The 27,711-nt window shown below is 40.4% G+C and overlaps 4 protein-coding genes across 7 annotated transcripts; 1 reads left to right on the top strand and 3 right to left on the bottom strand.

The window, feature by feature from the left end:
* Nucleotides 1-919: 919 nt before the first annotated feature.
* LOC311025045 (26S proteasome non-ATPase regulatory subunit 4-like) lies at nucleotides 920-5,336 on the bottom strand. The gene is made up of 10 exons (XM_084027720.1): nucleotides 5,282-5,336; nucleotides 4,326-4,466; nucleotides 4,129-4,243; nucleotides 3,543-3,629; nucleotides 3,151-3,219; nucleotides 2,812-3,027; nucleotides 2,475-2,583; nucleotides 2,204-2,341; nucleotides 1,472-1,527; nucleotides 920-1,387 (listed from the first exon to the last, which is right to left on the bottom strand). Exons 1-10 carry the CDS (start codon nucleotides 5,305-5,307, stop codon nucleotides 1,217-1,219), a joined length of 1,128 nt encoding a protein of 375 aa, XP_083883846.1. The 5' UTR covers nucleotides 5,308-5,336; the 3' UTR covers nucleotides 920-1,216.
* A 644-nt stretch (nucleotides 5,337-5,980) lies between these two features.
* Nucleotides 5,981-7,547, top strand: LOC311024150 (C-reactive protein-like). The gene is made up of 4 exons (XM_084026432.1): nucleotides 5,981-6,030; nucleotides 6,436-6,493; nucleotides 6,643-6,745; nucleotides 6,827-7,547. Exons 2-4 carry the CDS (start codon nucleotides 6,436-6,438, stop codon nucleotides 7,335-7,337), a joined length of 672 nt encoding a protein of 223 aa, XP_083882558.1. The 5' UTR covers nucleotides 5,981-6,030; the 3' UTR covers nucleotides 7,338-7,547.
* Nucleotides 7,548-7,740: 193 nt separating this feature from the next.
* On the bottom strand, nucleotides 7,741-18,873 carry pip5k1ab (phosphatidylinositol-4-phosphate 5-kinase, type I, alpha, b). The gene is made up of 16 exons (XM_084026092.1): nucleotides 18,801-18,873; nucleotides 15,706-15,740; nucleotides 15,398-15,490; nucleotides 15,064-15,194; nucleotides 14,845-14,962; nucleotides 14,584-14,736; nucleotides 14,185-14,484; nucleotides 12,993-13,228; nucleotides 12,793-12,876; nucleotides 12,616-12,664; nucleotides 12,226-12,310; nucleotides 11,917-12,087; nucleotides 11,687-11,819; nucleotides 11,538-11,591; nucleotides 11,340-11,439; nucleotides 7,741-11,244 (listed from the first exon to the last, which is right to left on the bottom strand). The coding sequence occupies exons 1-16, from the start codon at nucleotides 18,844-18,846 to the stop codon at nucleotides 11,242-11,244; spliced, it is 1,791 nt and encodes a 596-aa protein (XP_083882218.1). The 5' UTR covers nucleotides 18,847-18,873; the 3' UTR covers nucleotides 7,741-11,241.
* Nucleotides 18,874-19,868: 995 nt separating this feature from the next.
* On the bottom strand, nucleotides 19,869-25,929 carry ecm1b (extracellular matrix protein 1b). 4 transcript variants are annotated; one of them, XM_084026685.1, is made up of 11 exons: nucleotides 25,677-25,929; nucleotides 24,994-25,058; nucleotides 24,485-24,542; nucleotides 24,284-24,340; nucleotides 24,118-24,156; nucleotides 23,729-24,009; nucleotides 22,419-22,624; nucleotides 21,256-21,544; nucleotides 20,969-21,168; nucleotides 20,574-20,661; nucleotides 19,869-20,463 (listed from the first exon to the last, which is right to left on the bottom strand). In XM_084026685.1, exons 1-11 carry the CDS (start codon nucleotides 25,744-25,746, stop codon nucleotides 20,284-20,286), a joined length of 1,533 nt encoding a protein of 510 aa, XP_083882811.1. In that variant the 5' UTR covers nucleotides 25,747-25,929; the 3' UTR covers nucleotides 19,869-20,283. The 4 variants fall into 4 exon arrangements, with proteins under 4 accessions (XP_083882811.1, XP_083882812.1, XP_083882809.1 ...); XM_084026686.1 differs by having other exon boundaries at nucleotides 24,118-24,153; XM_084026683.1 differs by having other exon boundaries at nucleotides 24,485-24,553; nucleotides 25,002-25,058.
* Nucleotides 25,930-27,711: the final 1,782 nt, after the last annotated feature.

Below are 27,711 nucleotides of genomic sequence, written 5' to 3'. Positions count from 1 at the left end.
ACTTCTTCGTTTTGGACAGTGGTGTAGATAGATTACAGATTACAAATAAACGTCATGCATTTATAATTATTATTTATATATTTATTTATTTATTATAAAAGTATTATCATCACAATATACTTAAAAATACCAAAAGCAAAAGTAATGATTTTGTAGATTTGCCCATTTATAGATTGTGAATATTGATGTATATTGATGTATTAAATTGTACATCACTTTATTATCCTAACCCGGCCAGTTTTTTTTTTTTTTTTTAAATATCATTATTTGCTTGCAGATTATATTTTGTGATCTTAATCAGAATCAGGTGAGTAAGTAGTAACTAAATCAAACAAACGTTTTGGAGTAGAAAGCAAAATACTTGCCTCTGAGATGTAGTGCAGTACAAAGTAGTATTAAGTAGCAGAAAAGGAAATAGTCAAGGAAAGCAAAAGAGTCCCCAAAATTACACTAAAGTACAGGACATGAAGACATTCATTTACCAGTAGTTACTTTACAGTTTTGTGAATCTATAAATTGGAGAACTTGCTGACAAACTTAAAACCAATTAAAAAAAAACTTTTTGTTTTCACATATAAATAGTAACACAATCTATTATTTTTAATCGAGTATTGAGCAAGAAAATGTATACACTGATGTTTCTCATTCTCAAAAGAGCCATATGAAAACATTTCAGCATAAGACAAAGGTCTCCCCTAGGCTGTGCTCATTTATGTACATGATGCGCCTTGTATTACTGTTTTGTTTAATATCACCCAGTAATATTAATAACAATATTGCCATCTTGCATTTTTAAATGGAAGTTTAACTGGTGCTAGCTATTTAATAGCACTGGCGTTCGTAATTTTCAATAAAACACCCATTGATTTCCTAAAATGGTCTAACAATTTGAATACATTGCAAAGCATCAGATAGTGTCCAACTTGTATTCTGTAAATTTATTGAGGAAATCAGCCCATGTTACTGAGTAGTTATATTAGAAAAGATTCAAAAGAAAGCATTTCTGCTGAACACACAAATGAAATCAGAATAGGCCTTTGACCTGAAAAAATAAACAAAAGCTTGTTTACAGTTTACACAGACACATTAACAAAAAAAGAAATTAACAAAACGGTTCTGTATGGATGAGAGTAATAACACTACTGTGAATAACACATGTGGTGCAATTCTCAGGTCTTTTTTATTTGTCATATATTAAGTTCCTTTCTTTGGGTGTTCATTTCTTTTTCTCCTCATCCTTTTTGTTGTCAGGTTTAGAGCCCGTCTGGGAAGCCAGAGAGCCCATGGCGTTGCGGATGGCCTCATTGTTGGGGTCGACTCCAGGAAGGTTTTCCAGGACACTCTGAAGAAACTCTGGGTCCTGCATGACATCGTAGTCCTCTTCATCCTGGAGACAGAACATTAACATTTTTAACACACTTCAATCTGATGACAAAGACAAATCTTAAATTAAAAAAAGGCCTGTGGTTACCTTAGCCTTACTGGAGTCCATGTCTGCTCCTGTGTCCATGTCCTCGGCACCAAATTCTGCAAGAAAAATACAAATGAAATGTTGTTTGAGTAGGACAAATTTTGGTCATTTTGGCAAACACATTTGGACACTTTGAACTGTATCCAGTATGTAATTACTACCAAAATTATAACATAATTAGGTGTGTTATCTTAAGTAATAAGAGGAATACGGTGCTTGTACTCTCATGTAGGATTCCGTGTACATAGAATACTGTGTCCACATTTACAGAATGCTGTAAATATGGACCTTAGACTAGAACAAACTATTATTACACATGAGTAGGGTATATGGGAACTTTTTTCAAGCTCCGAAGTCTCTATCAGAAATGTTAATGCCAATCCAAACAGACCAATAACCTTAATTTCAACAACACCAGGTAATCATTATCCAAATAGGCAGTTAGATACACACACACACTTCTACAATCAATCTTACTTACTGTAATTAAAGGCAGATATAATCTATATTCTGGAGTTTGACCTTCCCTTACTTCAGATTCAAGAATACAAGTAAAAGACATACAAGGACACCTGCAAACCAAAAGAAGGTCTCTCCTGCTTCCTCTAACATACCTTGAACAGGATTTTATATTGTGGATGTGATGCGTACTGAATCTCAGCTTGTATAAAAAAAAGGTTATCAATTCTCCTGGCCAGGGAAATTTCAGAAAATTAAAAATCCATATTTAACCTGCTCCTTCTCCCTGCATAGACATCTGCAGAGCATAGGCAATCTGTTCATCCTCTGTCATGCGGCTGAAGTCTGGTAGAGCAGGTGTGGATGACTCTGTATGGGGAACAGACATCTTCAACAGGGCATCCTCAGACTCTGCAAGAGAAAAAGAGAAAATAATGCGGTGTGAGCACACCCATGTTGAGAGCTACAAACCCTCTACTGAAGAGCGATGGGCAGAAATTGTCATCCGTCGTAGCCAATCAAATAGTTGGGACATTTTTCTCACCGTCTGCAGCAGGAGAGGAAACACCAGCTTCAGCAGCTGATGCAACAGCAGCTCTGCGAGCTTCATCCTCCTGTCGTTGTCTCTGCTCCTCCATAGACACTCTCAGAGCCTGAGGAGGAGATGAGAGAGGAAGAAAACAGGATGTAGCATTACACAAATATACCATGAAAAAGAGATTTAAAAAAAGGTTGTTGCAAAGAAAACGTCAATATAGAATAAGACAATAGAATAATCCAGAAGATTTTAGAGTCAAAAGACACGAAAGGTTGTGATTACAATGAACTACATAAACAACACACTTAAGTGACCTATCGTTAGCGTTCCCATGCTCTCTTACCAAGGCCAGCTCTGGGTCCGCGCTAGGATCCACACCAAATTCAAAGTCACCGGCACCCAGGCCCAACACTGCACCTCCCTCTCCAGCCAGGATGGGGGAGGACAGCAGTGCATCAGCTAGACTGGGACCAGGTGGGACTGTGACCAGGTGGGAGCCTGCTCCCTCTTTGCCATTCAGTGTGTTGATGAAGGCCGTGAGCTTCTCTGTGTTCATCTCCTACAGCAGTGAGAAAGAACGAGGGTAAACATGTGGGCCGGACAACAGCTTAGACACACACACACACACACGAGCACATTTGGTTTTCAAGATGTATATTGTGGAGCATTGATGGACAAATACCTCCTCTCCAAAGTTAATGACATCCACATTGACCTTTTCCTTCTTTAGACGCTTTGCCATTTTGACCAGCTAGAACAAAATAAAATACTTCAGTGACACATAAAATACATGTTTAAACCACAAATAATAGCTATTCTCTTCAAGCCATATTCTATGCCTTTCTCCACTTTACTCAGCAATGTTATCCAGATAACTTAATCCTCCTTTTTGAGGGAGGCTTCAGCTGTTGACCGAAAATGGAATGGTACAATTTGCAGGGGAGAAAAGTAGAGAGGCTTAGCGTGAATAGTTACAGGTTAGTATTCAATTTGATAATATTATAGTGTATAGAGGCAGCAGTGTTTAAAGTTTACTCGAGTGAACACATTAACATATGTCCGAACATAGCTCACTTCTTTTTCGTTGTCTTCCACTGGGCTGCCAACAAATGCAATAATGCGCATTTTGTGGTTTTTGCCCTGTCTGTGCTTCAGCGCCAACTACAGAGAGAAACATAGCAAAAAACAGAAAACTTATAAAAGTGACAAAATGCATTTATGTGACAAAAAGAAAATAGATCTTCATGGACATTTTGCCATGCAAAGCACAGGTGTTAAATACTTTAATGGCACTTAAGTATTAGTATTTTGCACTCTGTATCTTAGCACTTACTCTGTTGTATATCAGTTACGGGTAAAATAAGCAATTGGCGTGCTTGAAACTTGAAAACCTTACTGTACTGATAACAACATACTGCTGCACTTTCTTCTGACAAATGTACTTATTGTAAGTTGCTTTGGATAAAACTGTCTGCTAAATGCCCCAAATGGAAATGTCATTAATGAAATCTGCATTGCATTTAGATAAGCACGTTCTTTAATTAACCTCTCCATATGTTTTAATGTTCCTAATTTTGACTTCACACATTCATCTACTCCATTATTTTCCTGCAGAAAGAACAGGAGAAGACTCGCTGTGTCATGAGAATCACAAACTCACATGTGCAACCCTGATGCCGGTGCAGAAGCTGATGTTTCCAATAGGCTGCACAGCATGCAGCTTGGATAGTATCCTGCCAGTGTCTGGAGTCAGTGTGGTCAGCACCTCACAGTTGCTGCACGGGGACGCAGCACAAGTGTTATTCTATTAACATATTTTGAATGCCAGTAAACTTATTCAAGCACTCTGCCTCTTACTTTGCCATGGTGATGAGGCCCACGTTGTTTTCTGGGTTGGTACGGGTCTTGGAGTGACAAACAATATTAACTGCGTCCTGCTGAGCCTGCAGCCTGGTGGGCAGGAAGTCTCCATTGCGCATGTACTCACTATTGTCCACACTAACAACAACAAAAAGCAGTGTTAAGAATGTAAAATCACACAGATTGGACTATTATTGGTATAGGCCAACAATTATATAATGATCTAATAAGAATATTGTATATGATGTAAACGGGGCAGCCACTGACCGAAGTAGTTCATAACATAAAAAATGATTAATACATGTTTTCCTATGTAAATTGAGACTGATGGTTGGACAAAATAAATCAATATAAACACGTTGCGTTTGGAAAACGTGATAAAAAATGGAACTATTTTCGGACGTTTAATAAACAAAATGAATAACCTGATGCCATACAATGGAAACTAATGCAACAGCCCTGCAGTACTACTACCTATGAAAAACGGTGTTATTGTTGAACATTGTGTAACATTGTTCTCTCTGAATGCACCCTAAATTGACAAGCAACGTCTATGTGACAACTGACTTTTGTTAGCTAGCTAATGCTAAAGCGTCAGTCAAAGCTATTTTTATTCAACTTGAGGCGCAAGATAAATCCATAAATGTAACATTGCAACACCTATTACACTGGCTGGCGCGAGTAAACATATAAAGTGTTAAAAGGCTATGAGGTGATTGAAAAGGCGTTTGTCAGTTGTGTGTTGGAAGCTCCTGCTAGCTAACGTTAGCTCGGTTATGGAGTGACTCAGGGAATAGCTTGAGCATCCTAAACCCCAAACGAGACTAATTCACTGCAAACAAGTCTCGGACGAATAACATAAGACGCATAATTAGTATAATAAAATTATAACAAATTTTGAATAAAGTTAGTCCTCTCCATTTTCAACTTTAATCATATTTCTTATTCCTTACCAGACCATAGTACTTTCGAGCACCATCTTGATGTCTGTGGTTTACTACGTCATCGTGAGGGTTTATGGGTAATGATGTTTTTTATTATTTCTTTTGTTTTGAAAAAAGAAAAAACACTAGTAGGCCTATGTATTTCATACGTTATGATAAAATGCTACGGAGGCTTAATACCCCTTTTAAAATGTTGGGATACAATAAGTGCTCAATGTTTGAATGAATCCATACTCATAAAAACGACCAGCCCATAATAATAATCATCATAACTTCTTCCTCTACATGTCTTGCTCTGTGGACCAGTGGTGTGCACATCCTCTCAAAGCCCAGTAGCAACAATGAAAAAGGGGCATTTATCGGGGTGTGCATGCAACATGACAACAAAGCAGAAGGACAGTGTTTGTTCAATGAGAATAATAAGATATGTCTAAATGGGCAAGTCTCTAATAGTGAAGACACACACACACACACACACACAAAAGGACATCTGTGTATACAGTTTTACCACAGGTGTTCACATGTGAGAAATACTGTCAGTGTCCTGTGAAAAAAATATTTTATAGGACAAACATGCATCATGCAAGAATCCATACATATGCCCCTTGAGATCCCAAAAGAGCTCTATTTATCCTGTGGTTGGGTAATAGTCCACAGTCCTCGATGATGAAAGCAGATCAAACAAGCTCTCACAGATAAAAACAGTCCGATATCTTGAAATGGGGGCATTGTAGAAGCTGACACATCCAGGCCACAAGGTAAAACATACTCTATACATCTCAAACTTAATCGTTTTTTACTCTTTTTTCCATCACAACTCAGAGTTTTCAGATTCATTTTCAAGTGGTTTGCTACATGCATCTCATATATGTATCTGTTGATTTGTTTAAATTCACTGGCATAATTATTAAATATTATAATAATATTATAATATAATAATCATAATATCAATTGAATGAAGTGATATTTATTAATTTGTTGATGGAAAACACTGTATAAGTTTACTTCCCTTTATAAATAAAAAGTAAAGAAAAAAGTATAGAGCTTAGAACCTGCAGATGCTGCCAAATGGTGTTGAAGGCATTAATGAGTTAAAGTGATGGTATGACCACAAAATTACTGCAAAAACTAACTTTTTTTCACTGAAAATCTGGAAATCTCAGATGCAGAAACTCTTTCTTTTGATGGTGATGTTTGCAACATGTAGTGCAAAACCCCAAGGTATGTCAACCTTTCTTCAATCAACAGCTTGAATACTTCTGTTGGTTTCACTAAAACTTTTTTAGTTAACATAGTCAGTATTCTTGCTTGCTCTGCTCCTCTGAAAGAATGTCTCTTTTGATTTTTGGTTTGATTTTCCACTTGTGCAGATCTGTCTGGCAAAGTGTTTGTCTTCACAAAGGAGAGCATCACAGACTATGTGAAACTAATGACATCTCAAGCCACATTCAGCTCGGTGACTGCTTGTCTCAGGTAACTAGTGGTGTAATCAGAATGCGTCTATGTTTGAAGAATTGTTTGCCCCAGTTTCTCATGGCTGGCACTTCTGTTCAGATTCAAAACAGATCTCAGCAGGAATTATGGGCTCTTCTCTTTGGCTACCTCCACGCATAGCAATGCCTTTGTGATCTTTAAGGCCAATACAGGCAATGTTATCAGGGCTCACGCTCGGGACGGAGGCACGGACTTCCTGTCGTTGTCATTACCGCCAAACAACTGGCACTCTATGTGCACAACGTGGCGCTCTGACAATGGGTTGGCTCAGCTGTGGCTGAATGGCAAGTCGACCATCAAGAGATTCATCCAGACTGGACCCATCACTGGAACGCCCATCACCATCCTCGGCCAAGAGCAGGACACATATGGTGGGGGGTTCGATGCGAGTCAATCATTCATTGGTATGATAACCGAAGTCCACATGTGGGACCATGTGATCCCTGCAGCTGAGATCAAGCGCTATATGGATGGCAAGCACTTCACCCGAGGCAACGTTTTCAACTGGAGAGCCCTGGAGTATGAAATCAAAGGGCAGGTTTTTGTGGATGAGGAATCTCAAATTATGTAACCCGAAACGTTTCTTTTCTTGCCGCTAGTATTTGGTCCTCTCTTGGCAGGTTTGTTATGGTGATATATTCTTTCCATTTTTGTAATCTGTGAGATCATGTGACACCAAGACTTCATTGAAATACTTGAGTGAAATCTGAAAGTATTTGGTAGCACCAGATCTTAGTTAGGGCCTTCATATGTCGGTGAATACATAAGATGAAATAAAAAGATATTTTTCATTTCACTTCATTCACTTCAAATTCTGACTATATTGTGTCAGCCCACTATATAAAATCCAAGCAAAAAATATTTGTATTCTAGGTTTTAATGTTTAAACACAGGAAAAACACCAAAGGTGGTGAATGATATCGCGAGGCACTTATTTGGATAATTCACATCAACAAAAGGGATCAAAACCGAGATTTAGAAAATATGTTTAATCCTTTAAAATCAGACATGAAAACATCACCACCACATAACTGAAACATGGCAGGAGGGACAGGCAGCACATATTGCATGAGAAGGCATTTCCGTGACTCCTATGTACATATACACATTTTATACACAGTAAAAATATAGTAATTGAAGCATAATAGGACAACCAGCAACATTGGCTCGTAAGCCGTGTGGAAACATTCATGTAGAAAAAGTGTGGGAGATTAACAACCCAGAATCATCATGGAGCAAATATATCCATCATATCACAATCTAAACATGAAATATAAAAAGTGAAATTGTCCAAATAGTCCCCCTTCATAGGCAATGCACACTATAAAGTTTCAGACATCCTTCTGTCAGTATACAGTATACGTACAATCATCTAAACATACATTATAACATTTTTATCATTTCAGCCCACAATCATATTAATAAATATACTTCTTAGGGCTGAAATGTGGTAGAGATTGTGGTTCATATATTGCATTACTTCAAATATATTGTAGTGTCTACACTGAGTGCACCGCCCTATAAGCACCGTAGGATGATGTTTCTCTTGTGCCATGGTGTAGTACGTAACAACTGTGATGAGTCTGCATCCAGTGATTACATCGTACCACCCATTAAAAAAAGGTTACAACAAAAAACATCAAAATCCAGGTGTCACAAAATATAATCTGGATTATGGAGCATGAGAACAACGAACTCCTGGAGTGTTTTCTTTGGTGGCTGTTTGACTATCAACCAACTAAATACAACTTCAAATTGATCTGTTTGAAATAATTGACAATAAATTTCAATATATCAGAAATAATTAATTTCAAGTACATCATCCTGATAACACAAAGGTGGTAAATAATAGTCTAAGAGCTACCACCATTGTAGTAAATTTAAATTGAATTTCACAGGAATGTGGAGTTGAATCTTGAAATGTTTCAGGCCGCAAAGTAAACGGATTCTGTGATAAAGACACTATGAATTTGTCAGATACATCATATCAGACTTGAAATTATTTAGGAAAAAAAACCCATCCAGTTTAATAATAAATCCTTAAAACACAGGTCAGCCCAGTGTTATTACCATGTATAACATATCAGCCAATGCAAGGAGTGTGATATAATTTTCATGTCAACTTCACTGGATCCTGAACATTTGCAGGAAATTCCCACTCTTTTCTTTGGTGCCACGGCTGGCTTATAATACAAAAGACTCCTAAATCCTCAACTGTGCATCGATGAACACAAGTAGTTTTCCTTCCTTCTATATTCACAACTCACATGTCCCCTTCTCTGCTGCATAGACCAAATGTGCCTACAAAACATAAACATAAAACAATTCCTTAACTGAGATGATGTCCAATATCTTGAGTGTTGCTACAGTCACTTAGTAGGTGATTCAGATTTCTGTATCAGAAATATATCACAGGGGTAAAACATAATCTGCAGCTTGTTTAGTGTCCTGGACAACATAAAAACACTTTGTGAAAATTAAGCACAATTGTTATGAACAGCCGAGCAAAAGCAGAGTAAGACCACACACGAAAAAAAGGAGAGAAAAAAAAACACACAGATATTAGTTCTACACGTGGTAATTAGTATTGGTCCAAGAGTAGATGGAGGGTCATTTCTGTAACCAGCAGAAACGAATAAAAAGAGACATCCTTAGTGTGTGATGTCGGGAGTTACAGGCTTAGCTGAGCTGATGAACCACAGTGACTGAGCACCTGACATACACGTGACCAAGATGGATTGTACTAGTGTTTGCATTCAAATCTGAAAACCTATAAGCCCTGATTGTTGGTCCAGACATACAAATGGCAGTTTGATGACTTCAGCTGTAGTGATAAGGCATGTTTCACTGTGTTACTACAACACTAACCTGTTAAAATGTCAGTTATACATCACGTTAGAGAAGGGACAAATATATATATAGGCACGGACATGACAGACGAATGACAGTAGCTAGAAATTATTAATTTTCTATGAGCTTAAAGTCGAGCTGAAGTGAACTGTGGCTTTTTATCCCCTTTAGAGCTCATCCCCGGTTATTTATGCAGTTATTTAACAATAAATGCAGAAAAAAAACAAACATACATACATTTCTTCTTAATTTTATATAAAAATCCAATGTTTCTTTCTTCCTGGAAAAGAAAACATGAAGCATGCTTACATCAGCTAGTGCCAACCAATTTCAACCAATATGACGTCTATTTATCAATCAATCGGCACCTTTTAGTGGAGAAGGTTAGAGAAGGTTGTGAGCTCAACGACCAAATCAAATTCCTCCCAACGTGTCCTGCCAGCCTATCCCGTTTCATTCTGAAATATGTCACGGTACGGAACATAGAGACTCTTGAAATGCTGCTTCAGCTCGACTTTAAGACCTTCTTAATATCGCCTTCATTTATCAACATCTACTGTCCAGCAATGCTGTCGACAGCTCTCTTCGTTGTATTTTTTATAGCACACATCGTCACATCAGAGGGGGAGGTTTTCAGGGTTGAACAAATGCGGTCTGCCATGTTAATAAGACACAGTCTATGTAAGAAAAACTTTGTAACATTCAGCAGTGGCGAGATCGAGTTGGATCTCTCAGCAGCACCACCGTAGCCTCCAGCGAATAACTTATAACAAAACATGAGACAAAATGACCATATAGGTCTGGTTTAACCCATCCCTCCGCCGTTTCAAAATCAGATTTCAGACAAATACTGTTCATCCACAAGCAGTAAAAAGAAATGCATACATGATTGCGGAGTCAACAGCAGCAAGTGTTGATTTGAACAAGGACGTCGATAGCTCAGAGCCAGGAGGCTCATGAGGAACGACAACGGGGGAAATGGATGTGCGGGAATCCTAACACGAGCACGAATCATGGAAATGTGAACCCACATGGACTCCACATCAACACCGAGGCAAATATTCACTCCTACAAATGCAGGCATCATGTGCTCTTAAGGGTGTGTTCCTGCTGAAATGCTCTCTGTGCCATCTCACAATCACACGATGACCGTCTCTTCATGGAGAATTTGAATAACGTCACCATCCACTGGTGACTGGGATTTGAACAATATACAAACGAATTATTTTGTTTGTTATGTCATCGACGCATCCTTCTTGTCAACGTGAAGGAAACTATTTGTTTAATCAATGTAATGCTGGCAGAGCTACTAAAGAGCTTCAAAGTGAGGGCCTTAAGCCTTTTCCCCCCCAGGTGTACATAAAGGGATTTAGGATGTCGATGGCTGGGAAAGCTAAAGCCTAACGCATACAGTCGTCTTCTTCATGTTCCCCACCACTGCTTTCGTCGTTGTCACAACCTCCATTGCACCTCGCTGCTTCATCCAACGATTGCTGTATGGGTGAGAAAACAACAAGAGGTGCAACGGAAGGTCCACGGTGGAGGGGTGACTTCCACTCGGTCTCCTTACTTCTACCCACCTCACCTCGTCCAGAAACGCCTCGTCTTCAGATGTCCCGTTTTTTTTACTGGGAATATGAGATGAATGTCAATACCAAGAAGTGTACAACTAATACTGGCTGCTTCAACAATAAAAAAGTATGATTTAATTGTTTAGACTTACAAAACATATGTTGGTCTCAGGTATGATGTCTGAGAGTGAAATTACGTCTTCGCCTCCAGACAGGTTGCCTGAATTATCGACAGCTCCTTCTGCCCCCAAACTGAAAATACGAGAAAAAAGAAGAAAAAATAAAAAAAATTAATAATTTCTTCACTCTGATGAGGCCGTAAGTTCATGACCGATCATTGCCTTCTGTACCTGTAATGGTCAAGCTCTGTGTTTGCTGACTTGTGCACTTCCACGCCGACAGACCTACGGAGAAACATCAGAGCGAAGAAATTTAAAACGGAGTGTGAAAGTGGAGGAAGAAGAAAAGATCATGCAGTATTATCATGGCGATACTTTACCGTAGGGGAGGCGAAGTGGAGACAACTCCTGTGCTGCCTAGTGATGAAGTGGATAGGTTGGCCTCGTAGTCAGCAGGGTTTTCTCCCAGCGGAGGGGTCCTCGGAACAAGATCTGGTCTGCCCGACTGCATGCCTGATAACAGAGTATCATTAGGAAACCAAATTACAACACCATCATCTTATCTGAGCCATGACAAAAATGGATCTACTTGTGACATCTCAGTTCTCACCACAGTCTGCCTCTGAATCTGTGCTTTTAAAGTGGCTGTGGTAGACGAGTCTGGAGTCCACTGCTGACTGTCCTGTTGCGTGGGAGAGTGGGGTGGGAGCTCCCAGGGTGGGGGCCCTCCTGAGACCTCCCTGACCTCCACCGCGACTCTTCTTAGATGGTGATGGTTTTACTGCAGAAGATGGAGGACATAAAAGTAGAAATTATCAATACGGCCACCTAGAGTTTGCATCCCTGGGATTTCTTTGCTGTCAATGCATCAGACTATTAATTGGCGTCGCCTTAATAATACACACATGTGATAACTTACGTGGAATTTTCTTGAACACTGTGTTGCACATGAACTGCTGGAAACGATCTGCATAGAAGCCGGGTCTGTGAACTGAAACTGTGTCCTAAAGTGGTAAAAAAAAAAAAAAGAAACAGAGTCATTAGATACTAAGACAATGTTATCATAATGGTCCTACAAACAACAGTACCTGCTATTTCTTTATTGATTGCGTTTGTATTGTAACAACTATTGGTTAGTTTCCCATTTTTTTTTTGTTAATCAAGTAAACTAGTGAAAATGTATAATGTAAAATGCTGTTAATCCACTTATCAATTCATTGACTAACTGTTTCGTTGTAATTTATAGACATGCATGATTCGTAGTTTAGCTTTATAGAATATAGAGTAGTAATATAGAGTTGGCTCTTACCCCATCGTGGACCAAGGCCTTCCAGGAGTGCTCCAACTTCTTAATAAACCTAAATAATAAGACATAATAGAACTATTTACTGGAAGCTTTATAAAAAGGAAATGTTGGTGGGAAGCTTGCTCATGAATCCAGAACGAATGTTAATTCAAGAAACTGATTTGGCTGCTCTGAACAAACCTGTAGGACTGGAGGATGTCAATGATGCCGATATAGATCAGCAGCCTCTCTCCTCTAGTATTACGAGATGGAATACCGCCCATGCTGGAAGGACAACGCAAGAGAAAAAAAAAAGGAGGCAGCAGATAATTTAATCATCATGTGTGAGATGACACTCATTAGTTCAAGCTCTGCTTGTGGTCAACTAAGCAGTGACTCACTGATCTTCTGAATCCAAAGCTCCCTTCCCTCGAGCCTCCCCCTGAATGGACTCCATGGCAGTACAGTACAGACTTTTCTGAATTTGTGGCCGGCGCTGATCTGGGGTCACTGCTCCCTCCGACGCCCCACTGTCACCGGAGTTTCCCCCGCTACGTTCCCGCTCTCGACTTGCCTGGTCCATGTTGTGAATGCCCATCAACAGACTGTAATCCATGATCTTGAAACTCTGCAACAGCTACATAAAACACAGAAATATCATAAATGGAGTTGACATGACCATCAATCCCTCATGTCTTAACATTCACAGCTTCATAGACCCACAACACCATTGTCATTATTTGTTATTTGCTTGCTTTGATGGTTGGTGGTTGACAGTGACAAGGAAGTGGAGGTGAACCTTCACAATATGATATATTGATGTATATACGTGAAGAATATTTTTGTATGGTGGAGGGCATTAATGCCCTAAATGAGGTGCATTTGCACTATAAATAAAATATTGATTTGGCCTGTCCCCCATTTGACAATGCTATACAATAAACATAGCAGGGGTTTCTGATAATTATGATGAAGAAACTGGTACTTATACAACAAACTTTGGGTGAGATAAAAACAAGCAAAACCAACAGCAAATCAGACAGCAATTAGCTTGCGCAGTGGTAGACCCAGTGAAAATAACAAATTGACAGAGAGTGGTCATTGGCGGTGGTGAGAAGTCGATTTATACCACTGTCATGTAAATTTAAGTGGGCTGGAGAAATAAAAGTAACAGTGACCAAAAATCAACCACCAAGACAGATTAGCCTCCAATAGAAACATATATTTTGGATATAATATGCAGCCTTTGTTATACAAGTTGTTTGGCTTTCCCAACAGCAATAAATCAACATTATACACAACATGATAACATCCTGTTTTAACTGCAATGATGAATGCCACCAGTCTCGTGTTGATTTGTTTCCAATAAGCTTAACTACCTGTTGCATAGTCAAACTACTTGCAGAATATCTCAGATGTGTGAGGTTTTTTTACATGCATCAATTTGGTAGAAAATACAGTCTCTTTAATGAGAGGGCACTTAGGAATTCTACTACGTTTCCACATATTGTAACAATGCACACAAATGTGTCCTGAGAGGCTTGAATAAAAACCTAATCAAGTCAATGAAAAACAAGCGTCTCCGTGACTCACCAAACAGTCCCTCTGAATAGTCTTGCACAGGGCATTGTAGTTGTCCGCTTCCAGCAGCAGACCATCAGGCAAGTCCTGGATAAAGTCCAGGTCTTTGTGAATGGGCACGGCCTTTTCTCTCTCCTTAGGGGAAGCTCGTCTCTTATAGGTGGAGCCCTTCAAGTCGTATTTGAGGTGCATGGGGATGATCCGAGGCAGAAGATTGTTCATCACCACAATACGGATATTCTTACCCCCTGCCTGAACGCAATACAGGCCGTAGAACTTGGGCAGCAGGGTGCGCTTGTTTTGGTTTATGTTCTGGAAGGGAGAAGGAATGTGGAAAACGGATATATAACTCACTTAAATTAGAAATTATACACGCTCCCACTTTCCCTTATGTTTATTCGTTCGGCTCACCATGAAGTATCCAGGCAGGAGCTTCTGAAGGAACTCTGCCTCTTTGTGTTGAACAGTCTTGATGATGAACTCGTCATCACTGGAGACATAGAAGACGGATCCGCTGGCTCCGGGGTTAGACAACTCAATCAGTCCGTCGTTACACAGAGAATACTTCAAGAGGAAGAGGACTCGGGATTATTATTTAATTGAAACAAACAAAACAGTCACTGAAGGCATTCAAAAAAATATTGTAAACATGGCAGTGGTGTATGTACTGACCAGGTAGTCATCTGGGCGAATGCCGAAGAGTTCTCTGAAGTAACGAAATGCAATAGGAGCATAGGTCTTAAAGCGAAAGTCAGTGTAGTGGTGAGCAGGAGTCAGGTTACTGCCTTCACTGAAAATCCAGGAAAAAGAGAGACCCAAAGGCCATTAACTACATTAAATTAAAAAAAGACACACATTCACAATGTATATTCAACGACAACTGTTATCAACCTTGGGAAGAAGATGCTTTCGACCACCACAAAGTCCTGCATGAGAACATCCCTCTCCGCCTTTTGGCTTAAGCTGCCAACCGTGTGAGTGATGCCCAGCTGGATGGCGCCTTTTAGGGCAGATGACGTGGTCTAGAGTTCAGAGGTCAGAGAGTAAAACACATTAAGTTACCTCTGACTTTTGCTGTTTGAATCAGTATTCATGGAACGTCTAGTGAAAGGAATCCCCAAACTAATTTGAGAACATTATCACCAAACCCCTTTTACACTTTTCACCTCTGCTGCTTAGTGTTGTGGGTGTCCACTGGTGTCACCGGCCCCCACCCTGTTCTAACCTTTTTATAGGTGGTCTCTCCTGTGGTGGTCTCAACCCCCCGGTGTCCGATAGTCTTCTTCATACTCTGAGTTGTACCTGAAGAGCCTGGCATCTGAGGAGAGGGACAGAAGGAAAACACTAAATATGGTCTGGCTTCTGGACAGTAGAACAGTCTCTGATTTCTAAAGTGTATTATGATGCTTGAACTCTCTAAGCCTGTTCATCTACCCTCCCGAGGGCTGAATGGATAAATTATGTTTTGCTTGGGAGTCGACATAAAACAGAGGTATTTTGGCAATTTAGTATCACAATGTCTGACGTCCTTACCTCTGAAAGGGCCATTTTTCGGATGCCACTGGTCCCTAAAGACAGAAAAACAATTTCAATTGGCATTTACAATGTAAGAATGCCTTAGAGGAGCACTAGGCTACTCCTGTTATTCAGACTCAACTTCACAAAACCTATGCAAATGTCAACCCATGCAGTCAGTGTAAATTTGATGTTTGAAATCATCTCATTTACAGCTTTTAACATGGAAGAATTTTAATGACCCTCTGCTGGTTAATTACCAGGGCTATTTCCAGCACTGGCTGATGACTATGAGGCCAAAGATGAGCCCAGACCCAAATGTGACCACATTAACTAGTCTAAATGCTGCCCTGGATACACCAGCACTCTGTGAAGTGGAACTACTTCTCCCCTGAGCTGGGTGCTCCAGATTCATCTGGTCCCTGAAGATGTGTGTCTACAGTCTCAACCTCCTTTAAAAAACCTGCAATTTCTAACTTGTTCTGAAACAGCCTTCTTTGAGTCTCACAGTGACTTGGCATTTATCATCCAAAATGCAAATATCATGACTACATATATTTTTGTAAAATTAACCCATTCAGAAAACCGATAAGCGTAGCAGTAGTATTTTGAGGATGAAGAGGAAAGTTTGAGCCATAACCACGGAAAGGCCTCTGGGTGTGTGTGAAATGTACTGGCTTGAAAACCAAAGATAAGAAGTAAAATAGTAAGTACATGATCCAGAGACATGGATCTATCCTCCTGGGTAAGCATGATAACACAGTAGAATATGTAAGAAAGCCACACAGTTGAAAGGAAATAAATACTTAACATGATTTCCTATGTCCTTATATAAACTTGCTGTTTAAACTCGCCCACTCTACAAGCAACTCAGGCCTGTAACCAATGGCAACATGTACTTCAATGCTGCAGTGCCACAGGTCAATATAAAGGATATGTTGGGAAGATTATACACCTGTAGTAACAATCCTTTGTGTAAAAAAATCAATCTACACCCAGCAAATTCAATACAGGAGATGCACAATAAGTGGACACCCAAGAAAGGTGACAGTGTTAATAATAGGGCAGACTCACTGAATGCCATGCATCTCTTCTCAGTTAACAAGGATACACCACATCCTTCTGGGAAACAATGAGCATCATTCTGCCCACATTCCCTCTCATTATGTAAAACAACACACTATATCATCACTACTCATGCAGTTTCTGCTCACGCACAAGGAAACACTCACGCACACCCATGCGAGTACCTCGCTGAAAAGCTCTCCTCCAGAACTGAGTCCTAATATCTGTGGAGTAGGACATGGTCAGCCTAAACGGCTTAACCTGGTAAAGGAGCAACACTGAACACACATACTGACTGTGTACAGGTACAATAACATGCGTTTCATGTAGAGCTGAAATGATTAATCAATTAGAAAATTAATTAGCAACTATTTTGATAGGAGACGAATGAAACATTTTCAAGCAAAAATGTCAAATAGAATTAATATCTTTGGGTTTTGGACTGATGGTCAGAAAACAGAGCAATGTCTTATTCTCTGGCAAATCATAATGGATAGGCTTTTTTGAACATTTTATGCGAAGACAAAACAATTCATTGATTAATTAAGGAAATTATTAGCAGATTAAAGCGATACTGAGAACGTTGCAATTTTTCCAAGAATTGATGTAGAACAATAACACACACACTGTGCAGCAGAAGAATTACCCAACTCAACCCAATTACTTAAGAATGACTTTAGCGTGTCAGCGGCAAGCCTTACGACAATAGGCAAACCATCTGTCCCTCTCTGTATACTAAACAACTCCCTGCCACCCTTGTTCACATGTAGCCTGCAGCCCACACAAAGCAATAATATGGGACACGAACACTTTCCTAACATCGTTTTCTGCCTGTTAAGACTCCATAAATACACTGGTTCCTGCCTCGAAGAGAAAACAAGGCCAATAAGGGCTCGAATGCCAGATACCACATTATGTTACTGTCACTCAACTGTCTGTGAGTGTGTGTGTGTGTGTGTGTGTGTGTGTGTGTGTGTGTGTGTGTGTTTGACATATTGCTGTATCTTGTATTTGTACACTCACAGGCTCTCAGCCATGTGAGAGCCACCAGAGTGCTACTATTTTTATTCACTGATTCAGACTGGGTGGTGACCAAGGGAAGAGCAACTCAGCTAATGAGTGACACAACTAAATGGATTAGCAAGATGCATCGCCCCCATCATCTGCCCTGTCCTGTCTAGAAAAGAAGACCAACATGGAAGCACTTTATGGGCAACACCCATATTTATCTGTGTGGCACTGAAATCTGAGAAAGACCAGTTCATGTGTGATTCACCATACATAGATCTGAACTTTTCACCAGCTGAACGGGGACAGCAGAATAAAATAAGTCTGATCATTAACTAGCTAAGAATGGCAAGTCTGTGTCAATAACGAATGAAAGAATGTAGGGAATCTATAAGATCAATATTTGTTTTCGACAGTGAAACTTTGGAAAGTAACGCAAACTGACAGGGAGAAAGTGTTGATGGTACAAAATAGGTAGCTTTGCCACAAATCTGGACAGACAGGGAAAGGAGGGGTGTCAGCGGCGAGAAGGAATAGCGGATAACGGTGTAGTCCAAATGGAGGGACCCATTTTAAACAGCAGCCACATGAGGCGCCCCGTATGTTGAAGAAGCAAAAACACACCGATACCTTAAACCACATAGTCCTCTTGCGTCCAGCTAACCCATTAGCATACAAACAACGTTAGCGAAATTACCGGCTTGCCAGTAGCGTGGTCCGGGAATTATTCCGTTACATGTTATTTATCCCAATATATAATTGGATGTACACTCAGGCGGCTAGCTAACTAAAGCTTCCTGTGTTTAGCACCAACGCCAACTAAGGTTTTACCAACAAAGCAGCTAAACAAGCTAGCCACTGCTTGATTCATTTGTTAGGTTGAGAGCCTCGATGCTAATTAGCTAACTGGCTAACCGTGACATGAGAAAGCCACAGTCAGCGAGTTACACTATTACCGTCGCCACAACACGTCACAAAGTGCTGTCTGTACATGTGTACGTTGTAGGACAACAAAAGAGGAAGATTTATCAACTAAATACCTGTCGGGGCTGCTGATCCCGAGTCTGCTACTCCAGCAGTCGCCATTACGATTTGACTGTTCTCATCACAGACAGCAGCACCGACAGTTGAGCTCTGATGCTGGCGTTTCAGCAGCACCACAGCGCCCCCGGTGGACTGAAGTGGAACAGTTTCAGTTTCAGTTTTACTGTAGTGTTACTACATATTAATCATTTATTTTCATCAAGCTTAAAAGTGTAGAATAAGAGTCAATCACAGGCAAGCCAATACTTTTAAGGCATTATTTACAATGCAATACGTTTTATTTATTTAATTAATAATAATTAATTAAGGCCCGGGTTCCTTCTGTGTGCATGTTCTCCCCGTGTAAGCGTGGGTTCTCTCCGGGTTCTCCGGCTTCCTCCCACAGTCCAAAGACATGCAGGATGGGGATAGGTTGATTGATGACTCTAAATTGCCCGTAGGTGTGAATGTGAGAGTGAATGGTTGTCTGTCCAGGGTGAACCCTGCCTTCGCCCAATGACAGCTGGTATCGGCTCCAGCCCCCCCCGCGACCCTAAATACAGGATAAGCGGTAGAAAATGGATGGATGTGATCCAAGACGCTTCACTGTGATTTCCAGTGTGTATCCTGTGCTATGCTTCAGTTTATGCATAACACCTTGTTTATGTTACATTATGTATTGCTTGCATCTTTATATTTTCAGTCTTTGCATGTCATTGTTCTATGTTGATTGAATCTGTATCACATGCTGTTAAAGACCGAAGATTAACCAAAACCAAATAACTTATCTGGGTTTTGTAATGCCCACTGATCAACAGTTGAAACTGTTAAATGGGCAAGGTTTGGCAAGATGGCTCATTTTCATCTAATTTTCCTATAGGCAGATGTTAAGAAGCTCCTTTGAAATCATGTGTTGCAATGGAAAGTAAGAAATGGCGATTAAATGACTGTGATAATATCCACCTATAGGATCCCCCTTCATCACATATTTACATAATGAAGAGAAAACAATTCTCAACAAATACAGGTTTTATTAAATCTCAACTTGCACACAACATAACATGTAAGAAGACAGTAAACCACAGTACATTTTAATTTTTTTTTATTGTTGTTGATATGATCTTAACCTCAAAACCATATACAAAGAAGAGAACTGATCTTGCAGCTCCACATGAATCAAGGAAATGTATTCATAATCAAATATGTAATGAGCAGTCTATAAAAATAGTGGTACAGTGATACAGACCACAGTCTGTTTTACAATCTAAGCATTTAACATTATTTCTGCTTCTTTATAAACGTATTCTTGTGATAACAATGTTTCTCATGCGATCTCAGATGAAAAGATGCAAATAACATAGGCAGTAGATTAAGCTAGAATTCAGACCATGTGTGTCTAATTGTTCCCATTCAGTGATTGGAGGACACCTATGCTGCTAGCTTGCCATTCCCCTGAATGGCCCAGCACCAGTAGGGTAAGCAGCGAAGGGTTGTAAGCGTTTAGGAGAGAGGGCACCTTTTCTTCTTCTTTTGGCGTAAGACGTTGTTTGCTTTGTTGATGGCATCCATGAGAATTTTGGAGATACACTGTGCAGGCTCTTGCGAAGACGCACGGCAACAGCGACGGATACCTGGAGGAGAATTCTTCTTCGATGAACACGCCTTTGACATTTCCTCAAGCTGATTTCATTGGGAGAGAATAAGATGACAAAGGAGGAAAAGCATTAAAACATTTGGATCTGATTTGTCCTGCTATATTTTGTACCGACTCGCTTTCCTTATGAACTCACAGTCTGTAGGAAACAAGCGGTCTTGTCTTCTTCAGACAGGGGGCAGCATTGGTTCACAAAGCTCTTGAGAGGAAAACCAACGGGGAACCTAAAGCACAGTGACAATTTCCTGTGTTTGTAACGGTACATTGTGACCATGTGTTCACATCCATGACACTGATAACACTTAACACACTGTAGGTAGTCAGTGTCAGCACAATTCAAGATATATTTCAGCATAGGTGGCTTTTAATATTCATTCTTTCCTGCGATAGAAGAAATTATCAAAAAGCTTAAAAAGAAACAGGAACAAAAGAGAAACTGCACCAATGACAAAAAAAAAAACAAGTGAAAGAGGAAGAGAATGAAGATGGCAGACAGAAAAAACAGATCCCAGGCAAGATGTAGGAACTTACTTCTTCTTGATGATCTTGTGAGTGTCACAGATGTCGTGAAGGGAGAGCTCTTTAGTGGCGGACGTCATATTATAATGTGGGTCAGGAGAAACACTTTGGAAGCAGTTGAATCGATCGTTTGCCGCGTCGCCCAAACAACACTGGAAATCCGTCTGTTCTCCATTCTCGTCCACACAATACTTGTTGAGCTCCTCACGCCACTAAAATGCAAAAGGATGGCCATGAGAAAGTGCCAAAAATGACTTAATGAAGTAAAATACTAATGTTTGTAGGTATTTCTGCTTTACCTTCTGTTCAGCACAGTTGAGCGCATCCCGCTTCTTTTTACAGCACTGTTTGAATCCCTTCTCTATGCGATTACTGGCCTTCGCCTGACGAACCAGCCATTCATAGCCTACAGCTGGCAGGCATTTGACTTTGTAGAGGGGGCGTAGCTTCTGGTTGCGACACAATGATTCAATGGTGTTGGCGGTGGGTCTTCCAGGAGGAAAATCTATGTCAACTTTCTGGGAAGCAGGTGTTTTCTTCTCCTTCTTTCCTCTGATTCCTTTGGCGCTGTGTGGAGTCATCACTGTCCTGGAAAGAACATGAGGCAATAAGGTCAGAGCCAAAGTTGACCTGCTTCTTTCTCTTCAAGATCACTTTCTTTCCTTTGTCTTGGATTATAAGGAATTTACTTACTTACTTATTCTCATCAAATCCCTTGGAAATGCCAAAACCAATGTGTCACTTAGCAGCTGGGTCTCAGTGCAATAAAATGCGTGGTCATCCAGCCAAACGTTGGACCTCAACTGTTACTGACCGACAATGCAGCATCATACAGTAAGCTGCTGTGATGGCTAATGATGTACATGTAAGCGTGCAATTTAAAATGACTGCCGCCAAAATAACTATCCAGAGCAGTAAAGTCCTTCCTCTATTAATAATATATATTATGTCTTATTAGCCTGCAAACTTATGTTACTCAAAATAAATTATAGTGTAAATCCGCATTGTAATGATTGTTATGGAAATATGTATGAGTCAAAGCAAGGAGACCTCTGGAGACAGATGTCTTATGCAGAAATATTTATTGATGCCCGATGGCCATCGTGAGAATCAAGGTTTGAGCAGTACAACAGTTATGAACTCAACAGTGCAGTGTCAACCTCAAGTCTGTCTACTGTCCCTGGAAAGCATAAAAGCCTCAGTTATCTTGAGGAAGTAGTCACTTAATAACTCAGATTAAATGTGAATTTATGACATGTATTAATGTTACACTGAGGGAATCAGGTATAGATGATGATGGAAACGAGCAGAGCAGAAGCGTTAAGTTCCATTTGGGCCACTGCTATGTGAACCCATATCATTACTCTTTAATTTCAGGGATTTCAAGCAATAATAATACACAATGATTTCTGAGGCTAATTGACAATACATGATTGTCAATATTAACATCATATAGTTCTACCTTTGGCAAGTGCTGGGGTCGAAGCTGAAGCCGGCGGGGGAAGGAAGCGGTGGCACCGGCAGCTCCTCCGTTGCATCGTAGTTTGGGTTTGGAGCCTCGTTGTGGAAGCAGTTCTGCCTGGTGCTGCCCGTCCATCTGCAGCAGGGGTATTGACGATCCTTCACTGAGGAGGTCTCCTCACAGAAGGACTGGATGGACAGCTCCCACTGTAGTTGGTACAGAACAACGATGCAGGCAGTCAGAGTGTGCATTAAATCCTCTAATGCTGACATGAAGTCTGCCCCCCCCTCACAGACTCACAGACTTTGAGTCAGCATCGATGCTGACTTTGCCTGAGGGAATTACCCACAGTTCATAGCATTGCGACGTGAAACAGAGGAATAAAAAAGAAAAGCTAAACAAAGAAGACGCCGCATGTGTGGAATATTACATTTACACAGAAACATTAACATTACAGATTTTATATGGAGCGTAAAACACTTGAAATCATAGGAATGTCATCATAGGCTACACACCTGGTTTACTTATCAACCAGTTATTTGAATTTAACTTATTGAAGCCGATTTAACTAAAACAAGTAAATAAATGATTTGATAATTATGTCCGGTCTGGGAGGATAAGATCCTGGAAGAAGTTCAGATCAGGCTGTAAAGAAATTGACATCATCAAAGTAAATTTACATGCCGAATGCTGTCCCATTTGCATTTCCCATTTCAAGCCCTCACAGCCTCTCACACTCAACCATTCACCAGGTGACATCAGTTAAGTCCCTGAAGGTTCAGGGTTTAGACTTTAGGGGGGACATTGGGATTTGGCCGAAGTGAAAACTAGTTAAAGGCAAACTTAACCAATACTTGAAAAGTGACGCGGCAAGAGGAAGTCGATGAGATTAGAATTTCAGGCAGGATGATGCTTTCCTTCAGACAGCTCCAGCAGTGCTCATGCCAAGGCCTGTCTGTTGTGGCAGGCTGGACTGCATATAAAGGGCTTATCAACTGGAAGCGCCCAAGGCCTTCAACTTTGTTTCAAATATGCAAGTACCATCATCTCAGTAATGTGAGGAATGTCCTGCCTGTTTTTTATGTTCGGGGGTGGAACAAAAACATGCACAATGATTTACTGCTTCTCCTTGGTTTTCATCATGTTTCCTAAGAGAGACGGATAAGGCGACGCAAAAACTACATCAACAAAGCTGAATAATTAAAGAGAAGCAGAATTAGAGCCAGAACATACAGGATGTGGAATAATTATTTCTACATTTATACAGAGTGATAAATTACTGAGTCGGCGGTAGGTAATGAAATAGTTACCGCCTGTGTGGCGCAACACAGCGTCACTTCCCCCCCCCACGTCTGGTTCCCTTTACAGCATGTGGTAAACCAGGACTCGGCCTTGTTGACCGCACTGGCCTGTCGCTTCAGCTGGCCAAAACCAGAGACAGGAAAGTAGGAGTCTGAGTAGCTGGGACGACTGTCTCCATAGAGACAGATGGCTTGGAGATTGTCAGAGGTCGGTCGGCCGAGGGGGAACTGAACAGGATAGTCCAAAGCGGGAGGGCCACCAATGGAACGGGGACCAAAATTTGGTCGACCTGAGAGGGAAAGACAGCAATCATACCGTCACTTGATGGTTTAGCAGCAGTACAAAGTGCGCATAAAGTCAATGAAAACCCAAAAGAGAGAGGAAAATAAATACGCACGTCCTCTTGGTGCAGAGCCTCCTGGTCTGGAAATCCCTGCTAGAATAAAGGCTGTATTATCAAACAGTATACTTTTAAAGGTTTTTCTTTGTATAATTGATGCCTCACTGTGTACAGGATGTAAGCAAGACAATGGATGGATGGAGAGACAGACAGACAGGCTTACCTCCATCAGTCAGGAAATCAAATTCTGGTGGAGACACAATCACCTGCTCCGGAAAGTCTATGAAGAGAAAACAACGACAAAGGAGGATGCTTAGGACACCTGTGAATGTATGATTCATGACGAAATGTTTCACATGCACATGCAGCTATGTAGTCACGTCAAAACGAGGTCCAACTAAAGATACACAGAGGAGCAGCATACCCTTAGGATCAAAGAGATCTGCCAAGTCTGCCTCTTTTTGCACAATGTAGGAGTCTGGCTGTTGCATCTCTGAAAGGCAAACAGATTTTTAAAAATAATTATTTACAAAGAAGGACATTATTATGTCCAAACATAAAAAGCACCAATGGACAGAAATACTCACGTTTTATATGTTCTATACTTGAACCTATCAACTATAGTCATGATAACCTACAATCTTATCCTTAGCTTAACCTAAACTTAAAGGGGCTCTCTAGTGATTTAGTATGTCGGTCCAGAGCCACAGAAGACATCACACAGCCATTTTCAAACGGCTAAGTAGTACATCTCCTCGTGACAAGCGACCTGAACGTCATCTGTGAAATCAGCAGAGGACTCCTAAAAAACCTCAATCTCCTCCTGAAGTCCTTCACCTCAGAATAGCCTCTTGAAGCAGAGAGGAGCCAAATGCCTCCAGACATCTGCCCTTCTAACTGGTCCTTACAGAGATACTGCATGAGTATGTGAACACACGCACCTTGCATGATTTTGTCGATGTCAAAGGTGACTTCACGCTGCTCGAAGTGGCGCTCATCTGGAAAATCATACACACGGAGGGAGAGAGAGAGAGAGAGAGAGAGAGAGAAAGAGAGAGAGAGAGAGAGAGAGAGAGAGAGAGAGAGAGAGAGAGAGAGGCAGAAAGCCAGACAAAGTTATGCAACTCTTAATGCACTAATTATACCGTGAGACAGCCTGCGATGGAATAAGTATGGCTTTATAGCAATACCACAGTGAACAATCCTGCTTTTAAATATTGTAAAACTCGGAAGTAAAAGTAAGGAGTCACTCATTAGACGCTCAGTGTTGTATCATTTAATAATACACAATGTATTATTACTGATTTTAATCATTGCAGCATATTATATCACCTCGCATGTAAAATATGAATGTAGCAATAAGGAACATAGAAATATTGGTTGTACGTATGTACGTAATCAGTGACGTTGCACCCCTGGAGACATCAGATCAAACAGTAGATGTAAAAGAATTGGAAGTCTGTCCAGGATTGATGTCAGTGGGTCTACAGGCGAAACAAGCGCACTTACAGCAGTTCGGACGAACAAAAATGGAGTCAGCCAAGAAACAAACACATTAACTTCTGAGACGAGACAAGAAGAAGAAGAAGAAGAAGACGTGAAACAACAGAACCAACCGTTGGACGCTGAGCTCAGTAAGACCAAGACGAAGGCGGTGGAGCAGACCAGAGTCCCGGACGACCCCATTGCAAACTTGGTGGCGTCTGTGCTGCGCTGTTCGTCCCGCTGCTGCTGCTGCTGCTGACTGTCCTGGCACGGAGAGCAGAGGCCGCCCAGGAAAAGACGCTCGGCGGGGCAGCGCGCAGACGGGCCCGGTAATTGGTCCAACAGAGGCCGCCGTGCTGTCCGTCTGGGGGCGAACCCGCAGGAACCGTTTTTATGGTTGTTGTGGCGTTTAGGGGGGAAGAGGGAGGGGAAGAAGTTTTTTCAACATGACTCATAGGTGATGCGTTCAAATCCACGGTGCTGTTATGTGGAGGTTGATGAACTCGCTGAGTAAGAGCGCAAGTGTGAACAGGATTATATTCAGCAATTCTCCCGTCACTCATCGCTCTGCCATTAACACAAATGATCATCTATTGGACAAGTAATTACTGGACTAATTGTGCTATTTTAATTATTATTATTATTATTATTATTATTATTATTATTATTATTATATTATATTATATTATATTATATTATATATATTTAATGTATTATATTGTTATTATTATTGAATTACTTAATAATAACTGTAAACTATCATAAATAGATTTAGAATATTTCGAAATAATAATTTTATATATATATACATTATAATATTTATTATTCTGGAAAAACAATTAGAGATGAAATTGCTACCATTTACCATGAATCAGATGTTTTCTTGGCCTTGATGCCTTTACATAGTAGCCTATGTGGACACACGTGGACCACAGTTCCTGTGTCAAGATCAATGCTGATACCAAACTGTCAATGAGACTTCAAGGGAAAACGCTTTATAAAATGTATAAAAGAAGAATTCTAATCAAAGCCTCAGAGCCTGGTGTATCCTGTCAAGTAAAGGTCAAGAAACGTCAGGATTCTATAATAATGACTAAATAATTACCCATAATGCAACATCCTCCTTTAGTTACTGGATAGCTATAGGATTTAGGATATTTTAGTAAAAGACCTGGGGGGAAGTTGTAACAAGATGAATAATGTATATGAATATAAATATGTTTTAAATAAAAGCTTGTATCATTATTAAGATAATTCTGGTGTTTTGAACATTAATTTAAATTTTGTCCATCTGACTGTGTCTGTAAGTTATTTGTTTGTCGAGAGAGAAATATAAAAGACGTTAGATTCCTTGTTATTCCACAGAGTTCGAGTCCACAGGGTTATTGTGGCCTGACAGATTCCAGGCTGAAGGACTGACTGTAACCTCTTCACCATCCCTCCCACCATGTTCTCAAAAACCAAGCCAAATCACACCAGAACTCCCTCCGGAACTGTAGCTTGTAATTGAACAGAGTTCCACTGTGCTCTCTATAGGTCACACTTTAAACGAGAAGGATCATCCTCCCTTTTGCTGCTCTGCCCACATGCCTTCTCCTCTCCCATCATAAACAGTAGATATCAGGCTCGACATCTTTGGCTGGTGGTGGTATGTGATGGGAGTCCGGAAACTCTACAGAAGTGTTTGTCCTGCGTAGAAATCCCCCAGAGATGTCAGAGAGCATAAACAAACCCAGACTCTCATACTCACACTGGAAAAAAGAGGTCTGTGGTTTGTCGTGAAAGTACTGAGACTATTAAATGCAACACAGTTAGCTTCCTGTAAGGCTACTGAAAACGGGTTTTATGGTCAACATATGTGAATGAGTTGGCAGTGTGAACAGTTTCTGGTTGTTTTCCTCCACTTTCAGGAGTGAAACATTGTGGCGTCTAGTTTATTTGCTTGCTCACATGTGATGTCTCTACTTAACAGGTCCAGAACAGCAAAAGTGTCATAGAAAGAATGAAGAAACCACAGGACATGAAATCAAAGTGAGATTACTGTGCGTGCAATAGCTGCCTGCTAGATTATTGTTTACCTGATGTCTTTCCAAACCAAACTGAAATATGAAAACAAAACCAAAAGAAATCACTGCTTGTAGAAAGTTGCTTTTTTGGAAAACACGA

Source organism: Eutrigla gurnardus, assembly GCF_963514095.1.
Source record: "Eutrigla gurnardus genome assembly, chromosome: 14".
NCBI lineage: Eukaryota > Metazoa > Chordata > Actinopteri > Perciformes > Triglidae > Eutrigla > Eutrigla gurnardus.
Note: the sequence above shows the minus strand (reverse complement) of the source record. Positions and strands in the feature narration are given on the sequence as shown.

What these genes read in the sequence shown, in the direction of transcription:
- LOC311025045 (XM_084027720.1), bottom strand. Translation starts at nt 5,307, where the DNA reads ATGGTGCTCGAAAGTACTATGGTCTG. An exon ending in CCGGCATCAGGGTTGCACAT is followed by an intron (nt 3,630 to 4,128) that starts GTGAGTTTGTGA and finishes TTCTCTCTGTAG; the next exon opens with TTGGCGCTGAAGCACAGACA. An exon ending in TATGCAGGGAGAAGGAGCAG is followed by an intron (nt 1,528 to 2,203) that starts GTTAAATATGGA and finishes TTTTTCTTGCAG; the next exon opens with AATTTGGTGCCGAGGACATG.
- LOC311024150 (XM_084026432.1), top strand. Translation starts at nt 6,436, where the DNA reads ATGCAGAAACTCTTTCTTTTGATGGTGATGTTTGCAACATGTAGTGCA. An exon ending in ATGTAGTGCAAAACCCCAAG is followed by an intron (nt 6,494 to 6,642) that starts GTATGTCAACCT and finishes CCACTTGTGCAG; the next exon opens with ATCTGTCTGGCAAAGTGTTT. An exon ending in TCGGTGACTGCTTGTCTCAG is followed by an intron (nt 6,746 to 6,826) that starts GTAACTAGTGGT and finishes ACTTCTGTTCAG; the next exon opens with ATTCAAAACAGATCTCAGCA.
- pip5k1ab (XM_084026092.1), bottom strand. Translation starts at nt 18,846, where the DNA reads ATGGCGACTGCTGGAGTAGCAGACTCGGGATCAGCAGCCCCGACAG. An exon ending in GAAAAATGGCCCTTTCAGAG is followed by an intron (nt 15,491 to 15,705) that starts GTAAGGACGTCA and finishes CCCTCTCCTCAG; the next exon opens with ATGCCAGGCTCTTCAGGTAC. An exon ending in TCCACTTCGCCTCCCCTACG is followed by an intron (nt 11,592 to 11,686) that starts GTAAAGTATCGC and finishes GTTTCTCCGTAG; the next exon opens with GTCTGTCGGCGTGGAAGTGC.
- ecm1b (XM_084026683.1), bottom strand. Translation starts at nt 25,746, where the DNA reads ATGGGGTCGTCCGGGACTCTGGTCTGCTCCACCGCCTTCGTCTTGGTC. An exon ending in AGGCTCTGCACCAAGAGGAC is followed by an intron (nt 24,010 to 24,117) that starts GTGCGTATTTAT and finishes TTTCCCTCTCAG; the next exon opens with GTCGACCAAATTTTGGTCCC. An exon ending in CCGCTTGTTTCCTACAGACT is followed by an intron (nt 20,464 to 20,573) that starts GTGAGTTCATAA and finishes CAATGAAATCAG; the next exon opens with CTTGAGGAAATGTCAAAGGC.